General features: G+C 50.0%; 1 protein-coding gene across 6 annotated transcripts in view; it reads right to left on the bottom strand.

Annotated features, from left to right (window-relative positions):
• The window catches only part of LOC115843375 (transforming acidic coiled-coil-containing protein 2), a 136,549-nt gene that overhangs the window by 61,537 nt on the left and 56,929 nt on the right, over positions 1-18,083 (bottom strand). For 3 of the 6 annotated variants that reach the window (XM_060285904.1, XM_030839315.2, XM_060285903.1), the window contains exon 1: positions 13,389-13,671. The exons of the other annotated variants lie outside the window; for them this stretch is intronic. In XM_060285904.1, coding sequence (XP_060141887.1) covers positions 13,389-13,456 — 68 coding nt within the window. In that variant the 5' untranslated portion in view covers positions 13,457-13,671. Of the gene's footprint in view, positions 1-13,388; positions 13,672-18,083 lie in introns of those variants that run through there. 6 annotated transcript variants of the gene reach the window in all.

Here is an 18,083-nt window from a genome sequence, read left to right on the forward strand (position 1 = left end):
TAATTGATACAAGGAAAAAAATAGTTTTTCTCGACTCCAAGAGACTCTGAATCATCTTTAACACTGGTTGATTTAATAATAACAAAAATATCGGAGTCATCATCACTGGTTTAAATATGACAAGGCTAATAAGTAACCTCATATTTCAGTTACGTATAACAAAGCTCCAACGAACAGATAGATTACCCACATCAAACAGACAAACTGTCTCAAGGTTAAGGGATTTGTGACAAGAAGCCAATTGGGTTAAAATAGACTCTCAGAGCTGACCTTCTTGACAACAAACAACTCAATTTTATGATAAAAGGAACAGAACATGGTACAAATCTGACCACAGTCACCTGGCTATTTCTCTTCATCTTGCCTGCAAGTCCAGTTACTTATAAGCATGCTCCAGCCTCCATCCTCACTTATTTTTAGGGCAAGATGTTAAAGGCCAGCTTTGTGCTTTGTTTCTCAAATCTCTTGCATCAAAGGCTCAAAGTTCTCCAATTATCTCAAGGTTCCTGCCATTTAAAAGTCATGCTTCTGGTTTCAGCTGAAAACCTTAATGTAAGATGAATTAAATAATTAGGGGCTTATCTCTTCTTGTCTTTATTTGTCACAGGACATGGGAATGGATTAAGCATAAGAGATAAGCAAAGGAAAGAATCAGGAATTTCACCTAAGTCTTTGCTCACAAAACCGGGGGAAGCATGAATGGAGAATACGATACATTTTGCCCAAAATTAAGATGGAGAAGCTCTGACTCTTGACATTCCACCCCGCACTTCCTTCAACAACCAACACCGGAGGGTCTCACGGGCTTGGTTCAGGTAATGATCATCCTGACCACTGAGAGAACTGGCCAGCTCGAGATCAGACTTCTGGAGGAATCCCCATCCACCAGATCCTCATTCCACAGCCTCTAAATTCAAGTAAATAGAAATCTTACAGCAAAGACATCAGGGATGGAAAATGAGCATCTCCGCCAAAGAATGCAAAAGTACTCAGATATGGAAAAAATATCAGACACTTCCTAAGCACCATTTCAAGACGGAGGCCCCACAAACCCTCAATTTCTCCCTTAGACACTATTTTCACCCCAGGCCTTGGAAGCAATGCCTCAGAATGAGCCAGAAGGAGAGCGGGAAGGGGAGGGTATGTGTCACTCAGAACAAGGGACTCCACGGGCACAAACACTGGATTCTGAGCCCTTAATAGATAGATGCCTGTCTGAGGGATGCCCAGAGGCGAGCTCACCCATCTTATCACAGCATGTCCAGTGCTCTGCGCCTTAGACTTTTTCCAGGTTCCAGAGGAGAGAAGATGCAGACTCACTTCCTGACACATGGACACACTGTCAACGCGCAGCTTGGGGACCTCGCAAAGACACGGAATGCTGCTCGGTCATTTCCTCACCCCCTCTGCACACTGAGGTCTCCAGCCCAGTGCCTAGGATGCCCATGTGCACGGCTTGGGGGTGTGGCATCGGCCTCCCCAGCAGACGTGGGCTCCCTGCAGGCCGAGTGTGGCTGCTGCATCACCTTGGCCCCCAATTCTTCATGTGTAGCCATCACTCTATTATTTTGTTCCCTTCTATCTTACAACTTGACTGCTCCAATGTCACGGATTTTCATCCCCAATTTAATTTTTTACCAATAAAAGGTTACATCTGGGTATGGGGAAGATATTTCCCAGGGCCCCTGAAATTTGGGCAATCTATATCATCTCCTGGCAAGCCTGTACCCAAACACCCCGCACCTCTGGTCCCTTCCACCCACCACCAGAGGCATCTAAACCCTGACTTTTAGAAGGAGTGGTCACATTTGGAGAAGTGGGAGAAAATCAGTACCCAGGAAATTACAAATATCATGTCATGTCATGCATGTCATGGTATATATTTTGAGCACAGATGGGGAACTATAATATGTAAACCTAAGAGAGCGAGCTTGGAGAACCGAACAGCAGTATTAAAGCACCCCCTTCCCAGCAGGTTGGTTCTGAGGTTTAGCATGTTCTTTTCCACCTTCACAAGCACGAAGGGGTTTTCTTGTTGTTATAAACAGTTCAGACAAGTGATATTAATGTAGCCTACTACCCAACGCATTGGCATTGCAGGGTTTTCTTCAGTAGATTACACAGGAATTATGCTATGTTCACACAAACAAAAAACCAGAAACATTTCATACATCATTTCTCTTTTTTGTTGTTTTTGTTTGTTTTGTTTATACTGGGTTTTTTTATTAAGACGTTACTTTTTAAGAGCAGTTTAAGGTTCACAGCAAAACTGAGGAAAAGATAGAGATTTTTCATATACTTACTATTCCCTGCCTCCACACATGTATAGACCCTCCTATTACTAATATCCTCACGTAGAGTGGGACATTTGCTACAACTGATCAACATAAAATTGACACATCCTAATCACTCCAAATCCATAGTCCACATTACCGTTCCCTCTCGGTGTTTTACATTCTCTGGGTTTGGACAAATGTATAATGACATGTACCCATCATTATGTCATATATCATTTCTTTACGTATATTCTCTTAGGTGGAGAATTCTTCTGCAACAAGGAGGGGGATGGGGTGTTAACCCCATTTCATGGATGTCATCACGGAGGCTCTGAAAGCTGACGGTCCTGAGGGCACAGACTGAGCCGGCAATGCCTCGTGCCCAGGAACCTAGGACAGGTCTGCATTGTGTGCGGTGGTCCACCAATTGTTTTTTTAAGGTGGTGTTTATTAACTTTGCACTGTTCTTGACAGTGGAGATGGGCTGCTTAGCACTGATCTGGGCACACTCACCCCGCTTTATCTCGGGAGCGGCTGGGTCACTACATCAGAACCCCCTCCCACCCACCCCACCCCCGCAGTGTCAATGTCACCTGACTCTCTGGTCTATGTAAAATAAGTAGGTCACAGATACGGACCCATTTCACCAGCCAGAAAGACAGAGAGGAAACGGAGGACTTGCAGTCAGGAGAAAGAACCCTCAGACAGTCCACTGAATCCATGGGCAGGGCCAGGTGACAGGGACAGACTCACACAGAGAGGGCAGACAGGAGAGAGAGACAGAGAGACAGAGACAGAGAAAGAAGTGGGGGAAGAGTTCTGCCAGCACAGCCTCCTCCTACTGTCCTGTCTCTGGGAGCAGGTGGCTAGTGACCTGGGGGCCGTGACTAAATCCCGAGGCGGCCTTGAAGGCTGGGGCCAGCCCCGGTTCTGGGCAGTCAGGTGGGTGGAAAGAGCCATGCCCTGGAGTGGGGCCAACGTTCATGATGTGTGGTCCACAGCGCTCTTCCCTCATCTGTTACTAGAACAGTTGGGCATGAGGGACACGAGAACGAACACCTCTCCACTTCTGAAGTCCTGCTTCCTCATCCTCACAGGCAGCACCTTGGGCACCAGTCCCACCAGAGTCCACCTCGCCATTCTTACCCAGCACTCCTTCCCACTGACCCCACCTCTGTGTAGCACCCTGGCCACCAGCAGCGAGACTCCGAGGCAAACACTGATGGAAGCTTCCAGCCACGCATGACCACACTCCACCTGCTCCTTACTTCTCCCTTTGCCTTGGGTCATGCTTCCAGGCCTGACCCTGGGACCTAAACATACTCACTACAGGTGCCAAAACACCCGGGAGTTTTCCCAGGAGCAGGCTCGCCTCCCATGACACCCCCGTTAGGGCCCGAGACACAGGCTGAGCTGCCGAAGGTCAGTTCATCGGCCAAACAAGCACCAGGGCCCAGAGGACCGCCCCTCCCCTCGGTCTCCTCATCTCCCAGCCTGGTCCCAGCAGGCAGCACCAGAGGCTGCACAAAACCCCAGCTGCTGAAAGCCCCTTAGAGGCATCCAGAGGTTAGAGGGGCAGCCCCAGGAGGAACTCACCTACTGTAGGTCAAAGAAGGTGAGTCTAAAAGCCACAAACTCTGATGCTTTAGGTTTTTCAGGTTTTTGTCCAGTTTTTTGGACAAAATAGGAGGCGATCCCTTTCTCTAAGCCATCCTGAAAATTACCACCTGTCAGTTATAGGAAACATTTTCCCTCTTTTCTTTCTTTTTTTTTTTCCTTTGCTCTGGACCTTTTTTATTTTTTCAATTGAAGTATAGTTAATTTACAATGTTGTGTTAGTTTCAGGTGTACACCAAAGTGATTCAGTCAGTTATACATATATATACATTCTTTTTCAGATTCTTTTCCCTTACAGGTTATTACAAGATATTGAATATAGTTCCCTGTGCTATACAGTAGGTCCTTGTTGTTTATTTTGTATATAGTAATGTGTAACTGTTAATCCCAAACTCCTAATTTCTCTCTCCCCAGCTCCCTCTTTTCTTTAAATCAGTTTGAAGTTTTGGTTTTTCACGTGCCAGCGAAGGTGCCTAGCTGAGGCCACAGGCAAAGCCCTTCCGAGGAAGAGACACTGAGGCTGGAATACCAAAGGGTCCAGCCTGACCCCGGCGCCACCCCCCCACCCCCAGCAGCTGCCTCCCGAACACCCTCGGGGCACTTCAGCCTTTTCCTTCTCCCCCAGGAGCAGAGTTCCTTGGAGACTGATGTTCTGAGCGATGACCTCACTCCCCCAGCAGCACTGTCCTCCAGGAAAGCCTCTTCAGGGTCAGTCTTTCTCCCCTCGAGCATTAAAGGAAATGAACACAGTGACAAGATCCTCTCTGAACAAAGTCGGGCCAGGAAATTCCACGCAAGACCTACGTGTTTGCAGATGTTTTCCCTAAAGTAAAGCCAGGCTCTCCCGCCTTCTTCCTGGAGGGAAAATACTTCCAGACTGCTTTAGGCATGTCCCTTTAAAGCAGATCAAAGAACGATTAGCAAGTTCCACCAGGGCCTTGACAAAGAAAAGTAACTCTCAGAAGCTGGAGCCCCCTTTGATCCAGACTGCTTCTGAAGTCCCAGAGACCCAGATCTGATCCCCATTAAAGGCGAGCTTGTGCAGGGTAGGGGGAAGGGGGCGGAGCTGCAGAAAGCATGGCTGCTCCTGGGCGGGCAGCCACTGACGGGTTGCTGGCAAATCTCTGTGTGATTTTCTCCCCCAGCATCAATAAAGAGCGGCTGAGTGTTTAATAAGTGTTAAGCTCAACCTAGACGAACTTCAGCTACCTCCCACTCGGATAAACAGGGTAAACCCCCACTTCCCTTAGAAATTGACCTCTAGAACATCCCTGAGATGATGGAAGGAATCAGAAAATTAAAAGACACTTCAGGGCAAAGACACAGGCTAAGACTCAAGGGAGGGCCTGGACCAAGGGCCCTGTCAGTCATTTTTATCCCCAAATAAACTATCCACTACATTTCCTCAGCAGGGAGAGAATCTGCAGTCTAAGCTATTTCACTGCCCTGGGAGGACACCTCTGGTTTAAGCTTGCCAAATGACATATCTAAATATATTTTTTAGGAAATTGAAAGTTAAAGGGAAACGATTAAAATGACTACCAAGGGCTTCCCTGGTGGCGCAGTGGTTGAGAGTCCGCCTGCCGATGCAGGGGACACGGGTTCCTGCCCCGGTCTGGGAAGATCCCACATGCCGCGAAGCGGCTGGGCCCGTGAGCCATGGCCGCTGAGCCTGCGCGTCCGGAGCCTGTGCTCCGCAACGGGAGAGGCCACAACAGTGAGAGGCCCGCATACCGCCAAAACAACAACAACAACAACAAAAAAAATGACTACCAGACTCAGTTTCAATAATAACTAGCAGGAAAGGCCCGAGTGATAGTTCACAAATGATGTGCTCATGGGATTTAAAACTAACTTTCTGTCAGGAAAAAGCCCCCTGTGATATCTAAAATCCTGATGTTTCCAGCTCTAAAATTCTCAGACTCTGCAACTCCACAAACACCTTGAAGGAAATGAAGCTGGGATGTTGACCGCAAACTGGGCCCAGCAGTTGGCCTTAGCTGTCAGTCGCATAAGGACAAAGAGCTGCTGGATCTGCCTGTTAGCAGGGCTGGAGCAAACCCTGGACAGAAGGGCCACCTCCACCCCTGCCTCTACCCCACCATCCCCGGCCCAGAGCCAGGAGCTGCTGCTGCTTCCATTTCAGGAGAAAGCAAAGAAAACAGTGAAAGCAGCTAACGCAGAGAAAACAACGCTTCTAAATAAGGAGGGTTGGCAAGTACAAAACCTGCGGGAAGTCCACCTCTCCAACAGGTAATTTATCACACAGAAATGGGATGCACTGTGCAGAAGGCCCTAGGAGCCGCTTTCTTTTGCTATAGGGCAAAGAATGAGAGAACAAAGGGAATTCGCGGCTCACACAGTCCTGCCCCAGCCTCATAAGCCTCTGCACTGCCTGTGGCCGCTGCCTCATCTACCCAGCAATGAAGGCGGGGAAGAGACCAGCTGAGAGATGGACAGAGACACCCTCAGGTGCACAGAAGTTTGGGAGAAAACAGACGTCTGAGAGGAGGAGCGAGCCATCCAGGAAGGGAAGGAGGAGGCTGCGGTGCGTGTCCAGCTGTTACCTGAGTAACCTGTAGCCTGCAATGCATCCTGGGATATTCTGCGGGAGTCTTTAGGCAGGGATGTGCTTCCTTTAACCCGGGGCTCTGGCAGGATCCTGTGACGCTACAAGGTGGTGACTGGCAGGCCAAGGGTTGAACCAGCTGTCTTCCTGGGTCAAGTACCACAGAACCTTGGTGCCTGGGGTCCACCGGAGCCTGTTCCGGCCCCATCAAGTCCCCGACTGCAGGGTCCCTTGGCATAGCTCAGTGTGGAGCCGATGTGCCTAGGATTCTTTTTGCTAGTAAGACATTCATTCATCTGTTCATGCATTCATTCATTCAACAAATGATTTACTGAGCACCTACTATGTGCCAGGCACTGTACTAGGTATGGGGGCCGCAGGCATAAAAAGTAAAATTGTGAGAGACTGTAATGGAAAAGAATATGAAAAAGAATATAGGTATGTATAACTGAATCACTTTGCTGTACAGCAGAAATTAAACACAACATTGTCAAACAACTATACTTGAATAAAATTTAAATAAATAAATAAGTAAATAAAAAGCAGCAAAAAAAAAAAAAAAGAAAACCAAGGAGAATGCCCTCATGCTGCTCACATTCTGATAACAGTTAAAGGGACAAATCAAATAACTCCACACTGTGCTGAGTTTTACAAAGAACTCAAACGAAAGAATGATATACTGAGATGCAATGTCCAATACAACAGCCGCTTACCATACGTGGCGAAAAGGAGAAACAGGGCTTGACTACCAGGTTTCTGGTCAGAGCAGCTGGGCGGTGAGGTGTCATGTGCTAGGATGGGGAGCTGGCGTGGAGGCTCGGTTACTTCATATGCACTTTTTTTGTTTTTGAGATAAGGAAGGTCATCAGTTCTATTCTGGACAAGTTAGGCCTCACCGCCCCCTGAGAGACCCAAGAGGAGATATAAAGTAAGCAGCTGGATAAGTATGGTGCTCAGACGAGAAGGAAGGATATAAATGGGGGCATTCTCAGTACATAATAGTATTAAATCCATGAGCATGGATGAGATGTCTTCGAACAGAGAAGGTGGCCCAGACCGAAGACTTGAGGACCCTTGTGTTGATAAATGGCCATGAGGTAATGAGAGGAGGGGACACGGGTCCAAGCCCTGTATGATCAGGTACCAGCAAAGTACAACTCACTGCCTGTTTCTGTAACTAAAGTTTAACTGGGACATTGATGTACTCACTAACTGTCCGTGGCTGCTTTCACACTCTCACAGAAGAGCTGTTGCAACAGAGACCATACAGCCTGCAAAGCCTAACATGTTTATTGTCTGGCCCTTTACAGAAAAAGTTTGCCAACCCCTTAATTTAAGCCATGCAGTGAGTTCAGTCTCCTTACCTGTAAAATGGGGGTGGAAGTACTTGCCTCATCATAGGAGCAATGATATAATGTGTCTATAATGGGAAACACCTGAGTCTACTCAACAAGACCAAGAAGAAGAGCTTTTCACGCTTGGCTTTGACACTGCAGCATCCAGCTCTGTTTCCATGTTCGGCAAAAGCAAACACCACCCACCTGCTCTCTAGAAACAACCGCTAAAGTGAAGTTGTAAACATAAACAGAACCAGTGGCGCCAAAGCTACCACTTCCAAAGCAGAATGGATACACACGAGCAGTTCTAAGTCAGTTCTTTATGGCCAACCAGTCTCCCGCAGACTCCCGTCAACCCGAAGCAAAAGCATGAGTCCATCAACAATTGGCTTTCATGGAACAACTGTTTACAATGCCTAAGTCCTCATCATTAATCTTAGGGAGAGAGAATGGAATTGTTCAACATCCTTTGCCTACACCCGAACGCTGCCCCAGCTCAGGCAATCCATCTGGCAAGAGCAGCCAATCATATTTCAGGCTACAGTGGTTCCTAGGCAACCAAAACTATAGCCACTGAAACAGGCTGTAGATGACAGAAAGAAACATGAAGATGAGGACAGAGCGTCGATGGGGAGAGTACCCCGAATCCACTGACCTGGATGTAACACCTGCCATGGTCACTTCATCTCCCAGTCGTAGCTGCTCACCCTACCATAAGCAGGTGCCCTGTCCCAGTGCCCAGCAGAAAGGGGTGGCATGACCCCTTGGACAGTTGGCAGCTACCTGGAAGGCCTTGGAATGTTCTTGCCTTCTGCTCACCTTAGAGAAAGCCAGCAGATAAGCCCTACAGAGAAGGTAGTGAAGGGCCATTCTTCTGGACCCAGGTACCTGGCCACAGAGCCCACGCTGGAGATATTCAGAAATGATAACCAAGGAAGAGCATCTGCTATGGACTCAGTGCTTGTGTCTCCCCAAAATCTGTACACTGAAACTCTAACTCCCAATGTGATGGCATTAGGAGGTAGGGCCTTTGGGAGGTGATTAGGTCGTGAGGGTGGAGCCTTGTAAGGGCATTAGTGCCCTTGTAAGAAGAGATACTTGAGAGCTTGCTTTTCTCTCTCTTTCTCCATCTCTCTCTTTCACTGCCTTGTCATGCGAGGACAAGAAGACAGCCGTCTGTAAACCAGGAAGGGGGCCCTCACCACACACTGGCTCTGCCGACACACTAATCTTGGACTTCCCAGCCTCCAGAACTATGAGAAATAAATATCTGTTGTTTAGGCCACCCCATCTGTGGTATTTTTGTTATAGCAACCTGAACTAAGATAGCACCTTTGGGACTCAGGCAACTCCCACTCTACAGACAACTTTACAGCTTATTCGGTTTCAGGGGAAAAAAAACTACTCATCATTTTGTCAAACGATAATATCCAAAAGTGAAATCTGCTTCTAGGAACTGAGAAGCCCACATTCAAGATGCTGTCATTTAAGCTAAATGACTTAGCCAAGGGTCGCCTTAAGAAACAAGGCTTTGAAAGAGATCCAATGAGAAAGATCCTGCCAGGAGTCCCAGCAGCCCTTTCGGGACTTCGGAGCGGTTGACATGCTGGCCATTTTCAGGCACAGAGCGTTCCTGCTTTTGCCACTGTCTGCTGCTTTTGCCTTCTCAGAGTCTACACAGGTGGAACCTCACCTCTGAGAAGCCCTAAGAGGCAGGTGGGGCAAGGTCAGAGTCACTGGACCCTCTAAGCAGCTCCCAGATTGAGAGACAGGATGGGGAGCCAGCCACACGAGGATGGAAGAGACCAAAACTCTACTTTGCCGTCTGCGAACACAGCTGCACGAAGAGGTGCAACCCCTGTCCTGGAACCGCTGAACCTGGTGCAGGTGGTGCCCAAGGCCTCTCTGGTCCTGGCCACTGTCTTGGCTCTCTCTCTCTATATATATATATGCCTTTTTAAAATTTTTTTTTTTTCATTTTTTTGGCCATGCTGCGCGGCATGCGGGATCTTAGTTCCCTGACCAGGGATCGAACCCGTGCCCCCTGCAGTGGAAGCTCGGAGTCCTAACTACTAGACCCCCAGGGAATTCCCTCTCAGCTATAATTCTGATCCCATCTGCATCTCAAATCCCAGCCCAAACTCATCAACCTTCCCCCAAACGCACTCCCAATCCCGTTTCCTTGTTTTGGCAAACGCCACATCCTTTTCTTGGTCATCTGAGCATAAACCCTGCACTTGTATTCCCCACTGTCTTTAACCTTCCCTCCCCTGTCCCATCAATCACCAGGGCCGTCATCACTTCTCTCCATCCATCCTGGCCCTCCTATTTTGATCCTCACGGGTCTACACAGGCATGGGTTTCCCTATTTGTGATGTTTTTAGAGCCCAGGTCATAAGTGGCGCCACAGACAAAGCAGGCTGAACTTCCCCACAGAACAATCACTTTCACTCTCAGATGCTAATGGCCCCTGGCTGCCCCTCGGTGGCCAGGGTGTGGGAATTTGCAGGAAGCTGAGGGAGCCCCCGGAATGAGGGTCTCCAGCTACACAAAGGACAAAGTACTTAATGCTGCAGCGGAAGAAGGGCACAAACAGCGGGTCTAATCAATACACTCAGACCACATTTACTCAAGTACTTCCCGTCCCTTTCCTGTGTTTCCCAACCGTCAGTGCTGAGAAGTAAGTGTTTTCTGTGGCAGAATTCTCCTCTCCCTGCTACCCCTCTTCTATTCGGAAACAACGGCTACCGTCGCTACCAGAACTTTCCCAGACGAGAAAGCAGCAGCTAGAGAAGTGGCCAATGGTTTCTGAGGGACCAGGATGGAGAGACGCACCTAGCTCAGGGCTTCCCCAACTTTTCTGCCTAAAAATCATCTGGGCATATTTACAAATCACTGGTTAAAATGGAGATTCTGATGGAGCCAATCTGGGGTGGGGCTTAAGATTCTGCCTTTCTAACAAGCCAGGGGAAGCTGATGCTGCCGTTTGTGGACCATCCCGGGAATAGCAAGGGACTGCAACACTTGAACCTCAGTCCCCCTGCCTCACCTCCCAATCCCATGTGCCACCCTCCAGTCTGCTGCTACACCCCAGAGGGGAGACACAAGACTCGCCATCTTCCTCCTCCTTCCTTACCCCACTGCACTCCTGTACAGAATGAAGCTATCAGCTGGGGCCACAAAAGTTGCCCAAAGGCACCCCAACCTGAAACCAGAAAGAGAAATCCTGAAACTAAAAAAAAAAAAAAAAAAAATGTCCTGCAGGGATTTCCAAATCATCCCTGTCTTCCTCTGTCTTTTGGTTTCACTCTTACACACGGGCCTCCCTTAATTTGATCTTTCACAGGGAACCACCAGAAAAAAAAGAGATATAGATGTTCGGTTTAGATACCAGTTGTCATGGGCTGTACCTCACGGCAGGCGTGCACCAAGTTCATCTCCGTCCCTGCAGCCCTGACAGCATTATCTTACAGTGGAAATGTCTTTTCTGCCATGGACCATATGCTACGCTGTCTCGCGTATTATTCATGTGCGTGTGATTTTACGTGCATGGAAACGCATACTATTGTGAAAGACACGAACCTGTGCAAAAAGGGGGTACTCTCTTAATATACTTTTTAAAATCTCTAGACTGGAAATAAGCGAATCTGTAGTAGAAAAACAAGCCCCAGTTATTCAGACAGCAGAGATGCGATTTTAGAGAAGAGTTGCCAGGTACAGCACCAGCCCCAAGCATTTCCACTCTCTCCATTTTTTCAAAACAAAAATGTTAGGGGATGGAGGGTGGGATTCTGTTTAGGAGTAAATATACCATCTTAAAGATCTCGATTTAGAGACATTTCAGAAGTCGTACTTCCAGGGAAAGAAGACTCAGGCTGGCACATATGGACCAGCTCACGCATGCAATATTTGAGAAGCAGCTTCCATCACGATGTGGCTGTTTGGCCTGGAGTTTTACTTGAACACCACTTATTCCCATAGGGTAGACTTAGGGGACCTTATCCAAAAAGGCGGCCTCTACCTAACAGAATCTCTCCCACCTCAGCCCTCAACCAGCAGAATCCTGGTCATTTATTAACGTAACTGGGAAAGAGGGAGGGGATGCCAGGGACGGGGAAGCTGAATTCCCAATGGCTGAGGAGTGTATTTTCCCAAACATACGGTCACATTATCTTTTCCAAGTCTCTCTAAAGCTTTTAGACAGGTTTGAGCCCTGACAGCTCACTAGCCAGTTACTGCCCTTTAACTAAACATAGGCTGAAACCGTTCTTTTAGGCTTAGGCTCAAATCCTGTGTGGTAGTACGTGATCTCCACGCATCTAACAATACGACACATGAACGAAAAACAGGGCAGGCAAAGCGCAAGGCTCACGGCACTTAAAATCCTCCAACACGACGCGCCTCCATTGTAAGATGATGCTTTCTCGAGCTAAGGGAGCAAGACAAATGATCAGTGCACACCTGCTCCTTCTCGTGGTTCGCTGCTGAAGAGCCAGAGCCTGGAAAACCATGAGGCTCACTCAGCTTAGCATTACATCACCGCGCTGAGCCAGCTCCTCACTGAAACCCAGGAGCGGGGACGAGTGAGGAAACCCCACATGGCACCCCATCCCTACTACAACACACAGACCAATCCCTGCAACCCTGTAATCTACACATCAGTGGCTCCCGTGACCACTGGACCGTCCCCACCCCTGCATCCCCACCAAATACTCCTCTCTGAAACACATTCTTCTCTTTGGGAAAGGAGAGCAGGCAAGGCTGGGATGTGGAGGCCCGCAAGCCTGACCTGCTGAAATACAGCTCGGCAGCCAGATCTAGTCAATAAGCCCCGTCCTCCAGGCATGCCCGGGTAGGCAATGGAGACGACCGTACAGAAATGGCAATCCTAATAAACACCCAGCCAGGATAAAGGCCACTTCTGAGCACATGAGCTCTGCGGTTTAGAGAAACGATTGGATTCCTGGATGGGTGCACAGTCAAATGCTGCCTCGACCGATGGACCAACGACAGGACCCTTCAGCTGCCTTTACTAATAATAGCAAGAGGCCTTGTCGTCGACAGCGTTCACCAGCGAGTGAGTGCACGGACGCTTAGGCTAACGGGACTGAACGTATACCAGCGATGCTCCACTCCATCCGCCTAGCCACGTGAGTGGCTGCCCCTAAACTGGTCTGTCTCCATGGGCACAGCACTGCCACACTCAAGGATTCTTCCCATGAGGCCCCTGTTGAGGCCCGGCTGTTCCCTTGCAGGAAATACCACTGTGCCGGGGGTGCAGAGTGAAGACACACAAGAAGCCCCCAGTCATGCACTGGGCTGCTCAACAACCGTAAAATTCCAGGGGGTCACTTCTGCCCCCCGGCAGTATCCTGGGGCTGCCAGATGCCCGTTCCAGAGGGGGAACTAAATGCTAGAAGGGGGAGCCACCAGGTAAAACCATGCAAGGCTGCCTGGAGAGAACGGCGGGGCCAGCCCCAGCTCCGGGCTGCCCGGGCATCAGGAGAGGGGACACTAACAAAGCCCTGGTAGCCTCTCCTCCTGGGGGGACGGGGGGGGGCCTCCAGGGCGGCCCGGCGGAGCACTTACATAGCCTCGGAAGCCTCCAGGTTCAGGTCGCTGGCTGGGACTGGCTGCAGAGACTGCGACCCTCCCATCCTCGCTGCGCCCTGGCGAGCAGGCTAGCCGCGAGTAGGGCCAGCGTCCTGGCACGATTCCTCCAGCGGGAGCCCGGGGTGGGCCGGCCGGCGGCCGGGGCTGCTGCACTGCAGATGGGAGCAGCTGCTGGCATCCGGGGCGGCGGCGGCGGCGGGGAGCTGCGGATCGGGGCCCGAGCCGGAGCCCGGGGAGCGAGCGCCGCGGAAGTGTGCGCGCGAGGGTGGCCGGCGCGCGCCTCAGTGTGTGCGCGAGTGTGGACGGCGCGCGCGGCTCTGCCGGGGCGCGCGAGTGTGAGCGTGAGCGCCGATGGGGTCCGAATGGATCTGCCCTCAAACCCCCCGGCAGCCCGGCTCCTGTGTACGACACGGTGATGTCATCATCACCGAGCAGCCCCCGACGCCTGGATCTTCACAAAGCTCCACCGCTGGCTCCGGAAACGGGGCGAAGACCCTCCCTCTACACCCAAGTCGCCTCCCCCAGCTTCCCGCAGCCTCGCCCAGACCGCCGGCATTGTGTGGCTTTGAAATGCAAATGCACTGCGGGCTGGGGAGCGCGGGGCCCCCGGAGGGAGGGGCGTGGTGGTCTCGGCCAGGCTGACCACAGAAGGAGTGAGGGTATTCTCATTCCAGCTAGCTCATCCCTCCAAGGAAGGAAGTGGACTCTCTCGATGGCTGGGAGAGCAGGTAAACAGGCTGCAGCGGGAAATGTGCAAGACGTGTGCAGTATCCTGGCGGCTTCTGCCTCCTTCAGGCCCGGTGGCCAGGCTGGCGCTGGCTGAGGCCTGTACCAGGGAGATGCGAGGGCCTGGCTCCCCGCCTCCCCACCCCTCGTGAACCTAGGCCCGGCCTCCAAGGACACCTTTTGGGGGTGGGGGGATTGGGGGAAGAAAGAAACACAGCGGCTACAGAGTCTGCAGCCCCATCTTTGGCCACCAGATGAGGGCTCCACAGAGAAGCCCCCGTGCCAGGGCTCGTCCTAAACCATCAGAGGCCAGGGAGGCTGCCAGCAGCATGTCAAAAGCCCCTTAAGGCTAAGGTTGCACAGGGAAAAGGCAGCCCTCTCTGACATACAATCAAAACATCCATCTCTGTGCTTCTAAACACAGGCTGGGCCTGCAGGAGGGTCGGTGACACCCCATCCAGTGCCCACAGCACCCACCCCCATCCCCCTGCTGGGGCAACCATGCCCAGCTCGCCAGGTCCCCCCACCTGGCTCTGGCTGGCTCCAAAACCCTCAAGTCTTGCTTGGGTTCCTGGGCGTCGTCATCGAAGGCTACTAGAGAAGGATTTCATCTCCTTTTGGTTCAGGAGGTTTGGGGGCCCACCTGGGAACTGACCATCCATCCCATTCTGAGCTCCAAACACAGACCCACGACTGAATTAAGGTGGAACCTCTGATGCGTAAATTGAAAACTCTTCCCCAGGTTCCCAGCATTTCTTTACCCCACAGCGCCGTCAGCCTCAAATGCATCTAAATCGTGGCCAAAAGAAAAATTAAATGGAAACAAAACTCAAAGCTTTTTGAAACGTCCTCCAACACACTGAGTGTTTTCTAAAACTGTGGCCAGGGGTGTCTGGACGGGTACTTTTGAGGCTGCGGCTCCTGAGCAGTTCTAGAGCTTCATGGTGGGCTGACTTTCCTCTGCTGACAGTTAAGATCAGTGTCAAACAAAGAGCCAGAAAGTCAAAATCGTTTCCCGGGATGCAGCAACATGAAATTTCCAGGAAACACTGAGAAGGTTTACTTTCTCGAATTTATATGAAAATAGCTAATGATGTGTCAGTCTCGCAGGGAAGGCGACTGTCAGGGGCTGGCCTGGTGAGGCTTGCTCTAGAAAGCACCTCCCGGGAAGCTGTCACTCACTGTCGTGCGGCGTGTCATCCGGTGGCAGGGATTCTCAGACTTGTTCATCCTGTCATTCTCGGCACCCCGAGGGTTTGTTTCTTTGTCAGAAAACAGACCTCTTGGGCCACATACGCAGCTGGGAGTCCAAAGAACCTGACCACGTGGAGCTGAAAACTTCATAAGCACTAACTTAGACTTCATCTTTTGAGGAAAGTGACCCCTTCCCTGGGCACTGAGGGTATGTATGGCCTTCAGCCAAACTCAGCACTAGGAAAATACATGGGAAAAAAATGAGAAACCACAACTAGAACTCATCTGCTAACTTTTATTTTTCATGACACGTGAAAGCACAGACCCTTCCAAGTGTCCAGATCTTTAACCGGTAGGGATTTGCTGCAATAACAAGAGAGGGCTTTGAAATGAGAAGGGAGTTCAACTCCTGACTTCTCCCTCCTTTGCTGTGTGGCCTTGAGGCAATCGCTTGACCATGCTGAACCACTGCTTCCTCAGCTGGCAAAAGTGAGGCAGCATCTATTTTGCAGGGTATTGGGAATATTAAATTATATGTATGAAAGCCTGAGACTAGGACTGTAATTGCTGCTTGAGTGGTGCTAATTTTCTTTCCTTCTTTATAAGAAACGTTTTCCCCTAAGTATAGCACCACGTGGGAAATGAGGAGGCATTACAGTGAAGTGCTTTTATGTAGAACCCCAACAATCATAAACTTATGACCTAGGACACTTCACTTAGTAGGCTGACACCATCTCAGTGATGTTAAAAACATGACCAAAAACCAGGGGGAAAGCAAATACAACCTGGAAGCCCTTGAGGTCGATGCAACTGAAATCCGTGCATTACTAGTTTCTGTGATGAACTTCCGGAAGAACTTCTCAGACCCTCATTTAAGACAGTTGATGCTTACTTTACACACAATTTGAAACAAGCTTGGGAACTTCTCTGGTGGTCCAGTGGTTAAGACTTCACGCTTCCACTGCAGAGGGCACGGGTTTGATCCCTGATCAGGGAACTAGAATCCCGCATGCTGCGCAGCATGGCCAAAAAAATAAATAAAAAATAAATAAAATAAAACAAGCTTGGTTAGCTAGTAATTCTGCCTACAGAAAAAAAGGAGAACTTAAAAAAAATGGGGAGGGAGACTGATTAGAGAGGAAAAGGGCTGCTCTCCCTAAGAACCCGACCATGCCTGCACCCTCATCTCAGACTTCCAGCCTCCAGAACTGTGAGAAATCAATGTTTTTGTGTAAGCCACCTGGCCCAAGTTATTTTTATTATAGCAGCCCAAGCTGACCAACCAAGATGGACTGCTTAAGATACACTTCTAGGACTAAGAACGACTAACAAAAAGGGAAAAGATTAAAAAACAAAACAAAACAAAAAAAACTACCCAAGTTAGACCAAGGAAATTCGAAAAAACAGCAGTCCAGGGCCATTTAAGCCCGCTTAAATGCTCCATAGACCCCAGGCTCTGGTTATCCACAGGAACTGCTGATGACACAGACACCACCCGCTATGCCGCACGCCTGCCTGCTTACTCCCTCCCCTTCCTCCCTTCCTTCCTCGGCCACTCCACCCCAAATCATGCCCAGGAGGTAAAATCATGGGTTTATACAATAAGAAAGCACAGATTCCATCCAAAATTATTACAATGCAAGCAATTAGCATTGCAATCACACATTCCCTAGTGAAGTCAAACCTGCACTGAGCGCCCACTTGGGCCAGACCTTTGGCTGAAGCCGAGGCTCCATCAGTCCCAACAGTCCCATCAGTCCCCTCTGCTTAGTCCCAGCCTTCCTTCCCGGAAGTGCTGCCTTCCAACGCCCGGCTGCCCCTCCCTCCCTCCCTTACCGCCTCTTCACACCCACCCCACACTCCAGACTCTACCTGCCTGCACCTGGCCACTCCGTGAGATGCAGAGGCTGCTACAGCAGAGCACTTCCTCTCTCCACCAAACCAGTGATGCCCAATGTTTCTAACCATGGCCCTCATGAGACCTGAACTCCTCCCCCTCTGCTCTGGATCAGAGCATGCATATTCTAGAACGCTAAAGGTCGGCTAAGCCCACTCAGATGGGCTCCACTGCCAACCCTCCTACTGATGTCCCCAAGACATCCTAGAAACCTGGATAAATCAAGGAATGCACCCATCATCTCTAGATCAATTAGCAATTCCACATATATCAGTGCATTTAGCATGTGCCTGATGAGTCTATTCTCAGGTTACTTACTGACACACACAGAAAGATCAGCAAACCTGCTAAATCCCTGTAATTGAGGGATAAGATACATGGTACAGACTCTTAAATCCCATTAGGGTCCAAGGGACCGAGCCACAGTCAGAAAGGGCGAGTAATTTGAAGCACCTCTGACACCCCAAGAAAAACACACTCGAGCGGCTTCATCTTTGCCTCCAGCCTCGGGGAAGTCTCCAGTTGCCATAGCAACAACACTCTCCAAACAAGACCAGTGGACCCCTGCGCTGCTAATTAGCCCAAGCACACTGGCTAAAGGAAACCAGGTCAGATCACAGAAAAATCCATCTGGCGAGCACGAATAATGTCAATACAGACGGAGAATGGGCCTGGGCAAGATCCTATTTCTTCAAGTCTCTGGCCTTCACCGTCACCGTGGGGACCAGAGCGAGGCTGCACGAAAGCATGTGGACCGCCAACCTTTAGGCAGGGTCCCGGCTCTGCAGTGCCATCACCACCCGCTTGCAACTTGTTCCTTCATCTCAAGCCCGGAAGGTCCTGCCCCACAACCC

Source organism: Globicephala melas, chromosome 16, assembly GCF_963455315.2.
Source record: "Globicephala melas chromosome 16, mGloMel1.2, whole genome shotgun sequence".
In the NCBI taxonomy this organism is placed as follows: domain Eukaryota; kingdom Metazoa; phylum Chordata; class Mammalia; order Artiodactyla; family Delphinidae; genus Globicephala; species Globicephala melas.